Source organism: Benincasa hispida, chromosome 9 (assembly GCF_027475165.1).
Source record: "Benincasa hispida cultivar pf3 chromosome 9, pf3_genome.v1.1, whole genome shotgun sequence".
Taxonomy (NCBI): Eukaryota; Viridiplantae; Streptophyta; class Magnoliopsida; order Cucurbitales; family Cucurbitaceae; genus Benincasa; species Benincasa hispida.
Window position 1 is genome coordinate 46,644,266 of NC_143486.1, and position 17,116 is coordinate 46,661,381.

Consider the following 17,116-nt stretch of genomic DNA (forward strand, 5'->3'; position numbering starts at 1 on the left):
GAATCGTGTGAAAGAGTAAGTGTGAGTGAGGAAGTTCTGTGAGGCTAAAAGAGCAAAGCTCGGGTAAGGTGCTGCCCAAATTTCCTTCTAGTTTAAAAAGGGAAAGCTCTACCGATCAAATCATAAAGAATAATAAGGAATAATTATATCACCGCCAAGGTAAGTAGTTTATCTCACCCTCTCTTTAAATGTTCTATGGTAGTGTACCTTTATTATGTTGAATGGTTATGTTAATTGTTATATTTCATTACATGTTTAGAACACGTTTCTCTACAAGGGACCCCATGCATTATGTTTGTTCATGATTACGTTAAAACCAAGTTTTAATTAGGTGTAAGTTATGCTTCCAGTCTAATCTTATGGTTATGCTAATGGTTGATGTTGGATGCGACTCTAGCCCTACTGACTGCATGACCCACTAATCATCAGATGGGTTAGTTTCCGCTTAAGTCCTCATCTTCCTATCAGGGCGGAAAGATTTATGTTGGAAGCATAATGTTTATGCTAATGGTTGATGTTGGATGCGACTCTGGCCCTACTGACTACATGACCCGCTAATCATCATATGGGTTAGTTTTCGCTTAGGTCCTCATCTTCTTATCAGGGCAGAGAGATTTATGTTGGAAGCATAACGTTTATGCTAATGGTTGATGTTGGATGCGACTCTGGCCCTACTGACTGCATGACCCGCTAATCATCAGATGGGTTAGTTTCGCTTAGGTCCTCATCTTCCTACCAAGGCGGAGAGATTTATGTTGGAAGCATAACCGACCACCACATGTTATTATACGTTTTCGTTCCCAATCATATGTTTTTATGACATGTTGCTTGTGATTGTGCATTTGGTCACTACCCTACATGAGAACTACTTACTGGGTATATTATGTACTCATCCTATATTTTTACAGACTTTGTAGGGAAGAACACAGCGTAAGGGGCAGAGTTGGACGTCGCTCAAATGGCCAACCATCAAACTCACTATTATAGACACATGCATTTTGTACCACCACGCTAATGTTTTCTGGATCCTAGTGTTTTGATAAATAAATTTTTATATAGTTTTTCTACCTAATTAATAAAATTTAGATATGTTCTTTGAAATTTCAACCAAAACTCATCTCATGATAGAAAAGTCTAAGCATGCATGTCGTAGCGGTCAGATCATAAGGTGTAAGGATCCGGGCGTTAAGTTTTGGTATCAGAGCGTTTGGGCCAAATAGGCTCTATTGCATTAGAAGAGTCATGGTGTCTGATGGTTCGGCCTATTAAGTGATGCCCATAGTCATGCCAAATACGCTGGTAAGAGGAATTTTCAAACGAGTAATTTAGTAAATAATTTAGTAAACATAGGTATGAGTTAAAAGAAAAAAAATATGTATATATTAGATTGCTTCCTTATTATGAAAATAAAATGTGTGCATCAGATGCCACCACGAAGGGCTCCAACACGACGAGGCAGACCTCAAAGTGAATCCACAAGGGATCAAAATCAAGGACATGGACAGACGCCTTATATGTTACTTACACCAGAGGCGCTACAACTACTCGTACAAAATATGAGTAATGGAAACACAACCTCGTCCACCACACCAACAGCCAACGATAAAAATGACTCAAAGATCATTCGAGAATACAGGAAGTTCAACCCTTCAACATTTGATGGATCATCTGTGGATCCAATTATAGCAGAGAATTGGATAACAGAAATGGAAACTATTTTCCGCCATATTAACATCCCAGAAGAACAGAAAGTAAATTGTGCCACCTTCATGTTAAAAGGCGATGCAAAGTTCTGGTGGGACTCCACACAAAGAACAATCAAAGGTACAGTCTCATGGCAGCAGTTCAATCAAGCTTTTTATAACAAGTATTTCCCTTTGAAAGTGAGATATCAAAAGGAAGTGGAATTTCTTAATCTTCGTCAAGAGAATATGTTAGTGGCAGAATATGAACAGAAATTTGATCGCTTGTCTCACTTTGTTCCTCGACTAGTGGACACAGAAGAGAAGAAGGTGGAAAGGTTTATATGGGGATTAAGAGAAGGCATTCGAGGCATTGTTACTGCTTTCCGACATAAAGAGTATGCTCTTGCCCTCGAGTCGGCCTTACTCATGCAAGTAGATCTTGTTGCCAAAACCTCCACTTCGGAATGAGGATTCATGCCAAATCAAAAGAGGAAATTCACCCAACAAGGCTTCCAACGTTCACAACGACAAGCAAAAATTTCCCAAAACACTCGGGGCATACAGTCACAACAGGAGAGCCGAACATTTACATATTCTAAGTGTAGAAATTGTGGAAAACACCATCAGGGGCAATGTTTTCAGAACATAAGGGTGTGTTTCAACTGCGGCCAGACGGGTCACTATGCAAGGGCTTGCCCAAAGTTCATCAACCAAGTATCAACTGCCCAAACCACCCAGCCTACTAGTAACAAGGTTACTCAACAACAGAAAGAACGGGTGTTTGCTATTACACGTCAAGAGGCAGAAAATCAAGGTGCAGTGGTTACAGGTACATTACCCATCCTCGAATATTATGCCTTCACTTTATTTGATTCGGGCTCTAGTCATTCATTCATCTCTACAACATTTGCACAACATGCTCAATTAACATCAAAACCTTTAGGCTACATTCTATCCATAGCTACTCCTACCGGAGTATCTATGTTGGCCCACTCAGTAGTAGAAAACTGTGAATTCTCAGTATCAGGACATAAACTAGAGGTGACCCTTATCATCCTAGACATAAGTGATTTCGACATAATACTAGGTATGGACTAGTTAGCAGCAAACTATGCAAGCATAGATTGCCATAATAAGGAGGTCATATTCACCTTTCCAGTAGGAACCAAGTTTAAGTTTAAGAGTTCTAATACACAATCAGTCCCAAGAATAATTTCAGCCTTAAAAACTAAGCATTTGCTCAACCATGGAGCTTGGGCATATTTAGCAAGCGTAGTAGATTTATAAAACCAAAAGGATGAAATTAAGGCCATCCCTGTAATAAGAGAATTTGAAGATGTATTCCCAGAAGAGCTACCGGGTTTACCACCGAATCGAGAAATAGAATTTTGTATAGATCTAATTCCCAGAGCTGAACCAATATCTAAAGCACCATATAGAATGGCACCTGCGGAATTAAAAGAACTCAAAATACAATTACAAGAATTGTTAGATAAGGGATTTATACGCCCTAGCGTGTCTCCATGGGGAGCACCTGTTTTATTTGTTAAGAAAAAGGATGGATCAATGCGTTTATGTATAGATTTCGGGAGTTGAATAAGTTGACAATAAAGAATAAGTATCCACTCCCACGCATTGATGACCTATTTGACCAATTACAAGGAGCCTCAGTATTCTCCAAAATAGACTTACGATCTGGATATCATCAATTGCGAATCAAGGAGTCGGATATACCCAAGACTGCTTTCCGAACAAGATATGGGCATTATGAATTCGTTGTGATGCCCTTTGGATTAACAAATGCCCCAATAGCCTTCATGGACTTGATGAATAGAATTTTTAAGGACCATCTTGATAACTTCGTGATCGTATTTATAGATGATATTTTGGTCTATTCCAAGTCTGAGGAAGAACATGAAAAACATCTTAGGGACGTTCTTTCCATTTTAAGAAATGAAAAATTGTTTGCCAAATTCTCCAAGTGTGAGTTTTGGACGCGACAAGTTGCCTACCTAGGGCATATTGTAAAGCAAGAAGGAATCTCAGTAGATCCTTTTAAAACTGAAACAGTTAGCAAGTGGCCTCGTCAACCAACAGTCAATGAAGTGCGCAGCTTCCTTGGATTAGCAGGATATTATAGACGATTTGTGAAGAATTTCTCAAGTATAGCATTACCCTTAACCAACATCACCAAGAAGAATAATCCTTTTGTCTGGAACCAAGCATGTGAGCAAAGCTTCCAGGAACTAAAGGAAAGGTTGACCACAGCCCCTATTCTCACTATACCTGACGGATCAGGGGGTTTAACTGTGTACAGTGACGCATCGAAGAAGGGGCTTGGTTGTGTATTGATGCAACACAGAAAGGTAATAGCATATGCTTCAAGACAACTAAAACCTTATGAACAAAATTATTCCGTTCATGACTTGGAATTAGCTGCCATAGTCTTTATCTTAAAGATATGGAGACATTATTTATATGGGGAAAAGATCCAAATTTATACAGATCATAAAAGCGTTAAGTACTTCTTTACCCAAAAAGGGTTAAATATGAGACAACGAAGATGGTTAGAATTAGTCAAAGACTATGACTATGAGAACCTCGATCATCCAGGAAAAGCTAACATTGTTGCTGATGCTCTTAGCAGAAAGTCAGCACATACAGCAGCTCTAAATAGATGATTTTGAAAGAGTTGAGATCTCACTAATACCAGAAACCTTCACAACATAAATAGCACAGTTAATTGCAAGACCTGCATTAAGGCAAAGGATAATTGATGCACAACAAATAGACAAATACCTAAACAAACAACGACAATCAGAGAATAGAGAAACCAATCAATTCTCTACAGCCCCAGACTCTGCACTCTTCTATGGTGGACGACTATGTGTACATTATTATTAATTTGTTATGATTAAATAGGAAACCCAACATTATACATTATTATTAATGGAAAAAATATAACCATATATGGTAAATAATCTTGAAAAAGTTAAATATATTTTACATAAAAAATATAATTAGATATGGTAAATAATTTAATGGAAGAAAAGTGGGTTGTAATTAGAGTATATATAGAGTTGGGACTTGGTAGTAAGAATACCTTATCTAAATCAAAATGGGTTTGCTTTTCAATTTCAATATGATTCGTGTATTATTGTTGCTTTCTTTTCTTCTTGTGCTATCATATATAAGTAGAGGTGAGGCAAAGAGGGATGAAACTAGAGATGTCATTTCCTTGGATCTTAAAAGACTCGTTCCAACCGGCCCAAATCTAGCAACATCCCCGGAAAGCCCTCCATTATCTTTGAGCACCAAAAGGCTCGTTCCAACCGGTCCAAATCCAGCAACATCTCCTGAAAGTCCTCCATTGACTTTAGGCACAAAGCGGCTCGTCCCAACCGGTCCAAATCCAGCAACATCTCCCGAAAGTCCTCCATTGACTTTGGGCACCAAGAGGCTCGTTCCAAAAGGCCCAAATCCAGCAACATCTCCTGAAAGTCCTCCATTGACTTTAGGCATAAAACGACTCGTCCCAACCGGCCCAAATCCAGCAACATCTCCTGAAAGCCCTCCACTGACTTTAGGCACAAAGCGACTCGTCCCAACCGGCCCAAATCCAGCAACATCTCCTGAAAGCCCTCCATTGACTTTAGGCACAAAACGGCTTGTCCCAACTGGTCCAAATCCAGCAACATCTCCTGAAAGTCCTCCATTAATTTTAGGCACAAAGCGGCTTGTTCCAACTGGCCCAAATCCTGCAACATCTCCAGAAAGCCCTCCATTGACAATTAGAATGAAGTAACCGGTTTCTTTTTACCCAAATCTAGGATCATCTCCATAAAGGCCTCCTCTTGGTAGCAAGTTTGATTTGGATTTTTAGAGATGTATTCTTAAAATAATTTAAGAGAGTCTTATTTTGTCAAGCCAAAATCCTTTGTTATCTCTAATTACATGACTCTTTCCCCTTACAAGGGACTCTAATAATTTGTGTTAAGACACAAACTTTGATAATAATGTTTCTTTTTAATTTTAATATTTTTTTTGTTTCATTGTTACTCTATCTCTTAAAAATCTATGGTTTACGTTTATATATCTCCCAATTTCTATACAAATATTATTTTCATTTTGTCATTATTTTGCTTTCAATTGTAATCATATTTTGTATTTTTAATAAGGACATCATATTTTGAGCAGACACACAAACGATAATAAATTTTTTGGATTATTTAAATAGTAATTTTAGTTAGGGGATTGAAACTAAAATTATAAAAATATTGTAGAAAAAAGATTTCTTACCTTTTATTGAAAGCTACGTTCCTTCTTTTTGTTATTTTTTAAAAGTACAATTATAATGGATGAGAGATTGAACCTCCGATGTTTTGTAAGAAAAGTCATGTAAACTCACTTCGATAAAAGTATGACCTTTTTCTACTAATTTCTTTTTTTTTTTTGCCTCCTCTAACTTGTGTTATTAGGCACCATAACAAGAGCACATACAACATATTGTTCAACTTCTCATTTCCATTCCATTTTCTAACTACTAGAACAGGTTAGGCATCGTTTGAAATTATGTTAGCAAGTTGTAAAAGGTAAATATGAAAGAATCTTAATTGTTTGTGTTGTTTTCTTAGAAAAGTTATTTACTAATCTATCTAAAGTCATTTTTTAAAATTTATTCTTACGTGCAGAAATTAATGAATTTCAACTTTTAGATTGACTTAGTTTAAGAGTGTTATTACTTTTTAAATAATTGTTGGCAAATGAATACACTTTTATAAAAATAAACCGTAAATTTAAATGAAGTAAATTAGTGTTAAGTAAATTTGAACTTGAAACATGAAATAGGTTATATTGTTTGGTAAATAATACTCAATTGTCACGATTAACAATAATAACTAGATAGATTTGTTATCACAATTTGCATTTTTTTATAAGATATATTTTCAAGTAAGCATTTAAAATGTTATAATATAGGCTTTCAAATTAAATGTATATAATTTTTTGCTCTATAATATTTTTTAATTATAAAATTATTTGTTACTCTGATAATTTAGGAATATACTAAATATACAAAATCAATTTTAATTTATAAAGAATAACATTCGAAATTCAAATTTTGTTAAGGAAGTAACTTCTAAATTTTAGACGAACTTAGTTTTAAAAACTAGAATAAATATATTTTTGAAACGGTGAGAATTAACGTAGAATTTAATCGAGTGATTTTAATAAGTACATTCACAATCAGTTTTATCAAACATCCAACATAAGCATAGCTCAATTGACATAGAAAAAGAAAACATTCAAAGATGTTAAAATTACTACGTAATCACTTTTAACTCTCTCAAGAGAAAATCCCAAATCTAACATTTTTCTCCAAAAAAAATTCACATTGCAAAAGAACTAAAGAATGATCTTGCGGTGACTTAGAAAGATGCTAGGTTCTTAGAAATATATCATTGCAAAAGAAAAAAAAAATTGTTGTTTAGAAATATAATACATAGAAATAAAAATATTGGTGAGTTGTAATACTACCCACTATTTAACTTTGCAATTTAAATTTTATATTATATGGAAATATTTTCTTTTGAGAATTAGAATCTAAATTAGATGAAATATATTTAAAATTATAATAAAAGGTTGAAATCATTAGATTTCCTCCCTTATTTGGCATGACTAGTACAAAAAATTATAGTTTCTCAAAAGAAAAAGATTCGAAAACTAATTTCTTGGTATTGTTACTATTAAATTAGGAAAACTCAATCTTTTACATTATTATGAATGGAAACAAGTATAATGGTAAAATATTTTATAGCTACCGAAAAAGTTAATATATTTTATATAAAAGTTATTACGATAGTTCTAAATGAGATGTAAGTATTCTTTAAAAAAGAAAAAAAAAAGTTGTAATTAGAATATATAGAGAGTTGAAAGTTGGAGTTAGAATATTTGTGCTAAATCAAAATGGGTTTGCTTTTAAAATTCAATATGATTGGTGTATTCTTGTTGCTTTAAATTGTTTTAGTGCTATCATATTTAAATAGTGCGGAGGCAAAAATGATGAAAAAGGTGATGTGATTTTTTTGGGTCTCAAAAGACTTATACCAAGCGGCCCAAGTCCAATGACATCTTCTTAAAGGCCTCTATTATCTTTGAACATCACGAGGCATGTCCCAAAAGACCTAAATGCAGCAACATATCATAAAAGACCTTCATTATCTTTGAGCACCAAGAGGCTCAGCCCAAAAGACTCAAATCCAGTAACATCTCTTACAAGCCCTCCATTATGTTTGAGCATCAAAAAGCTAATCCCAAAAGGCCAAATCAGTAACATCTAAAGAAAGTCTACTATTATTTTGGACACCAATAGATTCATCCCAAAAGACTTTAATCCAGCAACATATCCAGAAAACCCTCCATTATCCTTAGCGAGCCTCGTCCCGAAAGGCCCAAATCCAGCAACATCTCCTGAAAGCCCTCTATCATCTTGGGACACTAAAAGTCTCGTCCCAAAAGGCCCAAATCCAGTAACATTTCCTAAAAGTCCTCCATTAACCTTGGGTACCAAATGGCTCGTCCCGACTGGCCCAAATCCAGTAACATATCCAGAAAGCTCTCCATTATCCATTGGCACCAAGCGACTCGTCCCGATTGACCCAAATTCACCAACATCTCCTTAAAATCATCCATTGATTCTTGTAACGAAGTTACCTATCCCATCTGACTCAAATCCAGCATAATCTCCAACAAGGTCTCCTCTTTGTAGCAAGTTTGATTTAGATTTTTAGAAATGTACTCTTAAATTAATTTAATTTATATTGTTATAGATGCATTCCTAAATTAATTTAAGAGAATCTTATTCTTTCAAGTCCAAATCCTTTGTTAATGACTCTTCCCATAACAAGGGATTCTAATAATGCATCAATAATAATATTTCATTTTAATAGTAATTTTTTTCTTTGTTTCATCTTTACTTTCTCTCTCTCTTAAAAATCTGCAGTTTACGTTTATATATCTCTTAATGTTTTATAAATATTATTTTAGTTTTGATATTATTTTTACTTTCAAATGTAATCATAATTTCTATCTTTGATAAGGACAACCATATTTTGATTAGACACACAAAAGATTATATAATTTTTAGATGTTTAGGGATTTAAATAGTAATTTTAATGGATGTTTTCAAGCATAGAAAAATAGGCTAATTTGTTTAAAAATATATCAAAATGTCACTAACTATCAATGCTAGACAGTGATAGGCATTATGCTAGATAGTGACATTTTGCTATACTTTAAAATATTTTCAGTAGTTTTGTCATTTAAAACAAATACCATAATTTTAAGTAGGGGATTGAAACTAAAATTTTAAGAACATAGTAGGAATAAGATTTCTTTATCTTTTATTGGATGCTTCTGCTCCATTGCTCAGGAACAAATAGTTTTAATTTCTTAATTATTTTACTTAAAGGATAATCAATCAAATTATGCTCGTTTTTGTTCTTTCTATTTTTTAAGAACAAACATGGTGAAATGAGATATTGAACCTGACCTCTAGGGAGAAAAATCATCTAAATTATCGTTAAACTAAGCTCAATTCGAAAAAATATATTCCTTTTTCCTACCAATTTCATTTTTTTTTCTTTTAACTTGTGTGATTAGGCACCTTAACCAGAGCACATACAATATATTTTTAACTTATCATTTTCATTGAAATATCCAACTATTGGAGCAATTTTAGGCATCGTTAGAATTATGTTTGCAAGTGTAAAAAGTAAATACAGAAGATTTTTAAATGCCTGTGTTGTTTGATTTTAAAAAATTATTTATTAATCTATCTCTAATAACTTTTTAGTTTTTGTTTACGTGCATAAACTAATATGAGATCAACTTTTATTTTTAGACCTGATTTGAGTGTATTTTAGTTTAAAATAATTGTTAAAAATTAATGCATTTCCATAAAAACCGATAAAAATTAGGTAAATTAGTGTTTAGTAAATTTCATCTTGAAACATGAAAAAGTAAGTTATACTATTTGATAAACGCATGCTAAATTATTGCAATTAACAATAATGACTAGATAGACCTGCTATTAGAATTCACTTCCATAACAATATCATTAAAAATCTCACTTCCATTAAAAAAATAAAAAAAGGAAGAAAAAAAAGAACGATTCAAATCAAGACAAAATCTAAGCTTAATTTTCAAATTACATCAATTAGATGTCAAGCAATTTATCCGTTATTTACGTATGCAAAAAAAGTGGAAAAAAAACAAAATCCATGAAAATTCCCCATTTAAACTAATTATCTTCTTCCTCCATATTTCACTATCCCATAATTCCCCTATATCTCTCCCTCTCCATTTTTTTTCTCCATTATTTTATCCCTCATCTCAACCGACTCTCTCATTTTCAATATCAATTCAAAATATAAGTAATTTACTTTAATTAACCAATCGTTCTTTATAATCCATTGTATTTATGTATCATGTGGGTATATCTAATTTCTTTCAACTCTTATCTTGCAATGTTCATCACTGATCGAGTCATTTAATCCAATTTCTCTAGTTGAACTGTCCATGTTGTTATTTCAATAACTCATAATTTTAATTTTGATTTCACCAATACCAAATGGGATAAAAGAAAATTAATGATGACTGGCATTACTTGTATTCTTGCTTTTTTATATCTTGCCTCTTATTCTTTTCTTTGTTTACAAATTAATAAATCTAAGGTATTTGTTGATTATTTTAATATTAAAAACCAGCCAATAATCATAGAGATGTGAGTCATCTTATCTCTTCTGCTATTATTTATGCATATAGAATTCTGCAATATCTTTTATGAACCATAAAATTTTGTAACTGTGCCTATAAAGTTTCTGTGTGTGCCACGGTATGTGTGGATGATTTCTTTCTCTTTTAGGAGGTGTGTAAGTGATTTCATCCGTTAAGAAAAGGAGGAAAACAGATAAATCTTTCAACAAACCATATCCTGGTTGTTTTAATCCTCCTCTAGTAGAATATTATGATGTTTCGCTGATGCTCCAATAATACTCACCACATTTTTCACAATAAAAAAAAATGGACCAGGAATTTCCACATGTTTTTTTGTAGAAGATGTGAGAACTAATTGAAGCTGATGAGAAAAATAATGGATGTAAAAATCACATTCATTTTCTTCCGGAATAAATGTTTTTAAGCCATTGAACTCACCTTGCATATTACTTGCTCTACCTTGTCCTAGTCCTCACAACCTAGCAATACTTAACCCATGTTGAGAGAAAAACCATCAATAACTTTCTTTAGTGATATAGCACTTGTATTATTGACATGTATGATTCCAACAAATTGTTCAACCACATAACCTTCATCAACATATTTTAATAGACCTAACAACTGCTCCTTTGAAGATGTATCTTTTGATTCATCTATCAAGATAGAAATTTTTTGTCACCCATATCTCTTATAACTATATTAACAATTTCTACTGCAATAGACTTCACCATATCTTTTTTAATATCAGGTGAATTCAATTTTAAATTATTCGAAGCATTTTTCTAAGTCTTACAAGGACCTTTTTGTAAACATGCACTACAAATTGGATCTTGAATATCATAAATATATTCAGAAATTTAAGTTTTTATACTAGAATCTGCAAGTAGTTCTCCTAAATTGATTTATGTATTAGGTCTATCAGAATAAGAAGTATGTTTCTTTTTTGAAGATGATAACTCTACTGTAACGCCCGGATCCTTAAACCTTATGATCCAACTGCTACGACATGCATACTTAGACTTTTCTATCATGAGATGAGTTTTGGTTGAAATTTCAAAGAACATATCTAAATTTTATTAGTTAGATAGAAAAACTATATAGAAATTTATTTATCAAAACACCAGGATCCATAAAACATTAGCGTGATGGTACAAAATGCATGTGCCTATAATAGTGAGTTTGATGGTTGGCCATTTGAGTGACGTCCAACTCTGTCCACTACACTGTGTTCTTACCTAAAAAGTCTGTAAAAATATAGGATGAGTACATAATATACCCAGTAAGTAGTTCTCACGTAGGGTAGTGACCAAATGCACAATCACAAGCAACATGTCATGAAAACATATGATTGGGACCGAAAACGTATAATAACATGTGGTGGTCGGTTATGCTTCCAACATAAATCTCTCCGCCCTGATAGGAAGATGAGGACCTAAGCGAAACTAACCCATCTGATGATTAGCGGGTCATGCAGTCAGTAGGGCCAGAGTCGCATCCAACATCAACCATTAGCATAAACATTATGCTTCCAACACAAATCTTTCCGCCCTGATAGGAAGATGAGGACTTAAGCGGAAACTAACCCATCTGATGATTAGCGGGTCATGCAGTCAGTAGGGTCAGAGTCGCATCCAACATCAATCATTAGCATAAACGTTATGCTTCCAACATAAATCTCTCTACCCTGATAGGAAGATGAGTACTTAAACGGAAACTAACCCATCTGATGATTAGCGAGTCATGCAGTCAGTAGGGCCAGAATCGCATCCAACACCAACCATTAACATAACCATAAGATTAGACTGGAAGCATAACTTACACCTAATTAAAACTTGGTTTTAACGTAATCGTGAACAAACATAATGCATGGGGTCCCTTGTAGAGAAACGTGTTCTAAACATGTAATGCAATATAACAATTAACATAACCATGCAATATAATAAAGGTACACTACCATAGAACATTTAAAGAGAGGGTGAGATAAACTACTTACCTTGACTGTGATCTAATTATTCCTTATTATTCTTTATGATTTTATCACCAGAGTTTTCCCTTTTTAAATCAAAAGAAGAAATTTGGGCAGCACTTTACCCGAGCTTTTCTCTTCTTCACAGAACTTCCTCACTCACACTTATTTTTTCACACGATACTATGTTACTGAGATTTGTTTGAGAATGGGTTAAATCTTCGACAAAGGGTCATATTTATAGTAGTTTTCAGCTTTTCTCAGTGTGACAAATCATCGTACAGGTGGCTTCTTTAAAATTACTTATGGTTTATGGATTCCTCTCAATAAGACACCTAATTTTGGCTAATGTTTGCCCTTACGTCATCATTCTTTGTTTGTATTCAATTTTAGGGTTTTTCCATGTATAATCTATAAGATCGTGGCCAAATTCAGCGCATAATTCGCGCTTCTATCCAAATCTCGCTCACTCTGCTCTTAAAATCTCGCTCTTTCCCGTTTTCTCGCTAGGAATTTACTCTGGAGCTTTCTTTCTGAAAATCCCGCTCTCTCCACTCTCGCTCTCAAATTTTCTCTTCCGTCTTGCTCTCTCCAGCTTTCCCGCTCTCGATCTCTCCAACTTTCTCGTTCTTGCTCTTGCTCTCGCTCCTGCTCCCGCTCCCGCTCCCGCTCTTGCTCTCGCTCTCTCGCTCCCACTCCCGCTCGCTCTCTCGCTCTCTCTCGCTCGCTCCCGCTCTTTCCTACTGTCTCGCTAAGAATAGCTCTCTTTACTCTCGCTTTCTCCAACTTCCTTGCTACAATTCTCGCTCTCTCCAAGTTTCCTTCAATCTCGCTCTCTCTAGGGATCTCGCTCTTTCTACTCTCGCCAGCCTTAATCTCGCTAGCATCGCTTGCTGGGTTTCTCGCTCTCCAATTCTTCCTTCGATCGCGCAGCTCTCTTCTCAGAATCTCGTTTTTTTCAGTTTTCTCGCTGGTGTGGCTCTCGCTCTCTCTCACTTTCTCGCTCCCGCTCGCTCCCTTATTCATTATCTTTTGGATAATGAATAAGTTTCCAATTTCCAATTTATTTATTTATTATTATTATTATTATTATTATTATTATTATTATTTATTTTTTTCTAAATTTCTACCCCTTTAAATAAAATTTCGTCCTGCTTATTATTTGATATTTAATTTCTTGTATGCGTACAGATCTGGGTCGTTACATTCTTCCCTCCTTTAAGAACTTTCGTCCTCGAAAGTTTCTTGGTTCTTAAAAAGATAAGGGTATTTGTCTTTCATCTCTTCTTCTCGTTCCCATGTAGCTTCTTTCACTTGCTGATTTCTCCAGAGAACCTTCACTAAACTTATTTCCCGATTACGAAGCGATTTCTTCTCTTTTGCCAGGATACAAACCGGAGTCTCCTCATATTCCAAGTTTTCACTTATTTGTAGAGGTTCATAATTTACTATGTGTGATGGGTCAAACACGTATTTTCGAAGCATCGATACATGAAAGATATTATGTATTGTAGAAAATGTGGGTGGTAATGCCAATCGGTAAGCTACTTGGCCAATACGGTCTAATATTTCAAAGGGTCCAATGAAGCGAGGGCTAAGCTTGCCTTTTCGTCCAAAACGCATAATGCCCTTCATTAGTGCTACCTTTAGAAATACGTGATCTCCTACTTTGAATTCCAGCTCTTTTCGACGGTTATCAGCATAATTCTTTTGTCTGCTTTGAGCGGTTCGCATTCTTTCCCGAATAAGCTTAATTGACTCTGATGTTTGCTGCACCAATTCAGGTCCGAGTAGTGTTCGCTCCCCAATTTCATCCGAGTGTACAAGGGATCTGCATTTCTTTCCATATAAGGCTTCAAAGGGAGCCAAACCAATTGTCGCCTGATAACTATTATTATAAGCAAATTCTATAAGATGTATCTGCGAATCCCATGCTTTAATAAAATCCAAAGTACATGCCCTCAACATGTCTTCTAGGATTTGATTAACTTGTTCTGTTTGGCCATCAGTTTGTGGGTGGAAGGCTGTACTGAAATTTAGCTGTGTGCCCATTGCTTTCTGTAAACTTTTCCAGAACTTGGAGACGAAACGAGGGTCTCGATCTGAAACAATTGATACTGGGATTCCATGTAATCGGATCACCTCTTTTAAGTACATTTGAGTTAGTGCTTCCGTAGTGTGAGTAGTTTTGCATGGTAGGAAGTGGGTCGATTTGGTGAGTCGATCTACAATCACCCAAATCATGTTGTGGCCTTTAACAGTTCTCGAAGTCCTGAGATGAAATCCATAGAAATATGTTCCTATTTCCATTATGGAACATTTAGAGGCTAGAGGAGTCCTTGTGGTCGTTGCCATAGAGCTTTCACCTATTGACAAACCAAACATTTACTTACATAGTCGGCTATATCCATTTTCATGTTACCCCACCAGTAATGTGCTTTCAAGTCTCGATACATTTTGGTACTCCCAGGATGTATTGAAAAGCATGATTCATGAGCTTCTTTCAATAGTTCTTTCTTGATTTTTTCATCATTTGGTACACATAAACGTCCACGATAGAGGAGTGCAGAGTCTGAGGCTGTAGAGAATTGACTGGTTTCTCCATTCTCTGATTGCCGTTGTTTGTTTATATATTTGTCTATTTGTTGTGCATCAATTATCCTTTGCCTTAATGCAGGTCTTGCAATTAACTGTGCTATTTGAGTTGTGAAGGTTTCTGGTATCAGTGAGATCTCAGCTCTTTCAAGATCATCTATTATGTGTTTGGAGATGGTACTTAGAGCTGATGTATGTGCTGACTTTCTGTTAAGAGCATCAACAACAATGTTAGCTTTTCCTGGATGATAGAGGATCTCACAGTCGTAGTCTTTGACTAATTCTAACCATCTTCGTTGCCTCATATTTAACTCTTTTTGGGTAAAGAAGTACTTAAGGCTTTTATGATCTATATAAATTTGGATCTTTTCCCCATATAAGTAATGTCTCCATATCTTTAAGGCAAAGACTACGGTAGCTAATTCCAAGTCATGAACGGGATAATTTTGTTCATAAGGTTTTAGTTGTCTTGAAGCATATGCTATTACCTTTCCGTGTTGCATCAATAAACAACCAAGCCCCTTCTTCGATGCGTCACTGTACACAGTTAAACCCCCTGATCTGTCAGGTATAGTGAGAATAGGGGCTGTGGTCAACCTTTCCTTTAGTTCCTGGAAGCTTTGCTCACATGCTTGGTTCCAGACAAAAGGACTATTCTTCTTGGTGAGGTTGGTTAAGGGTAATGCTATACTTGAGAAATTCTTCACAAATCGTCTATAATATCCTGCTAATCCAAGGAAGCTACACACTTCGCTGACTGTTGTTGGGCGAGGCCACTTGCTAACTGTTTCAGTTTTAGCAGGATCTACTGAGATTCCTTCTTCCTTTACAATATGCCCTAGGTAGGCAACTTGTCGCGTCCAAAACTCAAACTTGGAGAATTTGGCATACAACTTTTCATTTCTTAATATGGAAAGAACGTCCCTAAGATGTTTTTCATGTTCTTCCTCAGACTTGGAATAGACCAAAATATCATCTATAAATACGATCACGAAGTTATCAAGATGGTCATTGAAAATTCTATTCATCAAGTCCATAAAGGCTGCTGGGGCATTTGTTAATCCAAAGGGCATCACAACGAATTCATAATGCCCATATCTTGTTCGAAAAGCAGTCTTGGGTATATCCGACTCCTTGATTCGCAATTGATGATATCCAGATCGTAAATCTATTTTGGAGAATACTGAGGCTCCTTGTAATTGGTCAAATAGGTCATCAATACGTGGGAGTGGATACTTATTCTTTATTGTCAACTTATTCAACTCCCAATAATCTATACATAAACGCATTGATCCATCTTTTTTCTTAACAAATAAAACAGGTGCTCCCCACGGAGACACGCTAGGGCGTATAAATCCCTTATCTAATAATTCTTGTAATTGTATTTTGAGTTCTTTTAATTCCGCAGGTGCCATTCTATATGGTGCTTTCGATATTGGTTCAGCTCCAGGAATTAGATCTATACAAAATTCTACTTCTCGATTCGGTGGTAAACCCGGTAGCTCTTTTGGGAATACATCTTCAAATTCTCTTATTACAGGGATGGCCTTAATTTCATCCTTTTGGTTTCGTAAATCTACTACGCTTGCTAAATATACCCAATCTCCATGGTTGAGCAAATGCTTAGTTTTTAAGGCTGAAATTATTCTTGGGACTGATTGTGTATTAGAACTCTTAAACTTAAACTTGGTTCCTGCTGGAAAGGTGAATATGACCTCCTTATTATGGCAATCTATGCTTGCATAGTTTGCTGCTAACCAGTCCATACCTAGTATTATGTCGAAATCACTTATGTCTAGGATGATAAGGGTCACCTCTAGTTTATGTCCTGATACTGAGAATTCACAGTTTTCTACTATTGAGTGGGCCAACATAGATACTCTGGCAGGAGTAGCTATGGATAGAATGTAGCCTAAGGGTTTTGATGTTAATTGAGCATGTTGTGCAAATGTTGTAGAGATGAATGAATGACTTGAGCCCGAATAAAATAAAGTGAAGGCATAATACTCGCGGATGGGTAATGTACCTATAACCACTGCATCTTGATTTTCTGCCTCTTGACGTGTAACAGCAAACACCCGTCCTTTCTGTTGTT

The 17,116-nt window shown here is 35.2% G+C and overlaps 1 protein-coding gene across 1 annotated transcript; it reads right to left on the reverse strand.

The window, feature by feature from the left end:
* Positions 1-13,644: 13,644 nt before the first annotated feature.
* Positions 13,645-14,211, reverse strand: LOC150033862 (uncharacterized). The gene has a single exon (XM_090317098.1). It carries the CDS (start codon positions 14,158-14,160, stop codon positions 13,645-13,647), a length of 516 nt encoding a protein of 171 aa, XP_090173224.1. The 5' UTR covers positions 14,161-14,211.
* Between the last annotated feature and the right edge of the window lie 2,905 nt (positions 14,212-17,116).

What these genes read in the sequence shown, in the direction of transcription:
- LOC150033862 (XM_090317098.1), bottom strand. Translation starts at nt 14,160, where the DNA reads ATGCGAACCGCTCAAAGCAGACAAAAGAATTATGCTGATAACCGTCGA.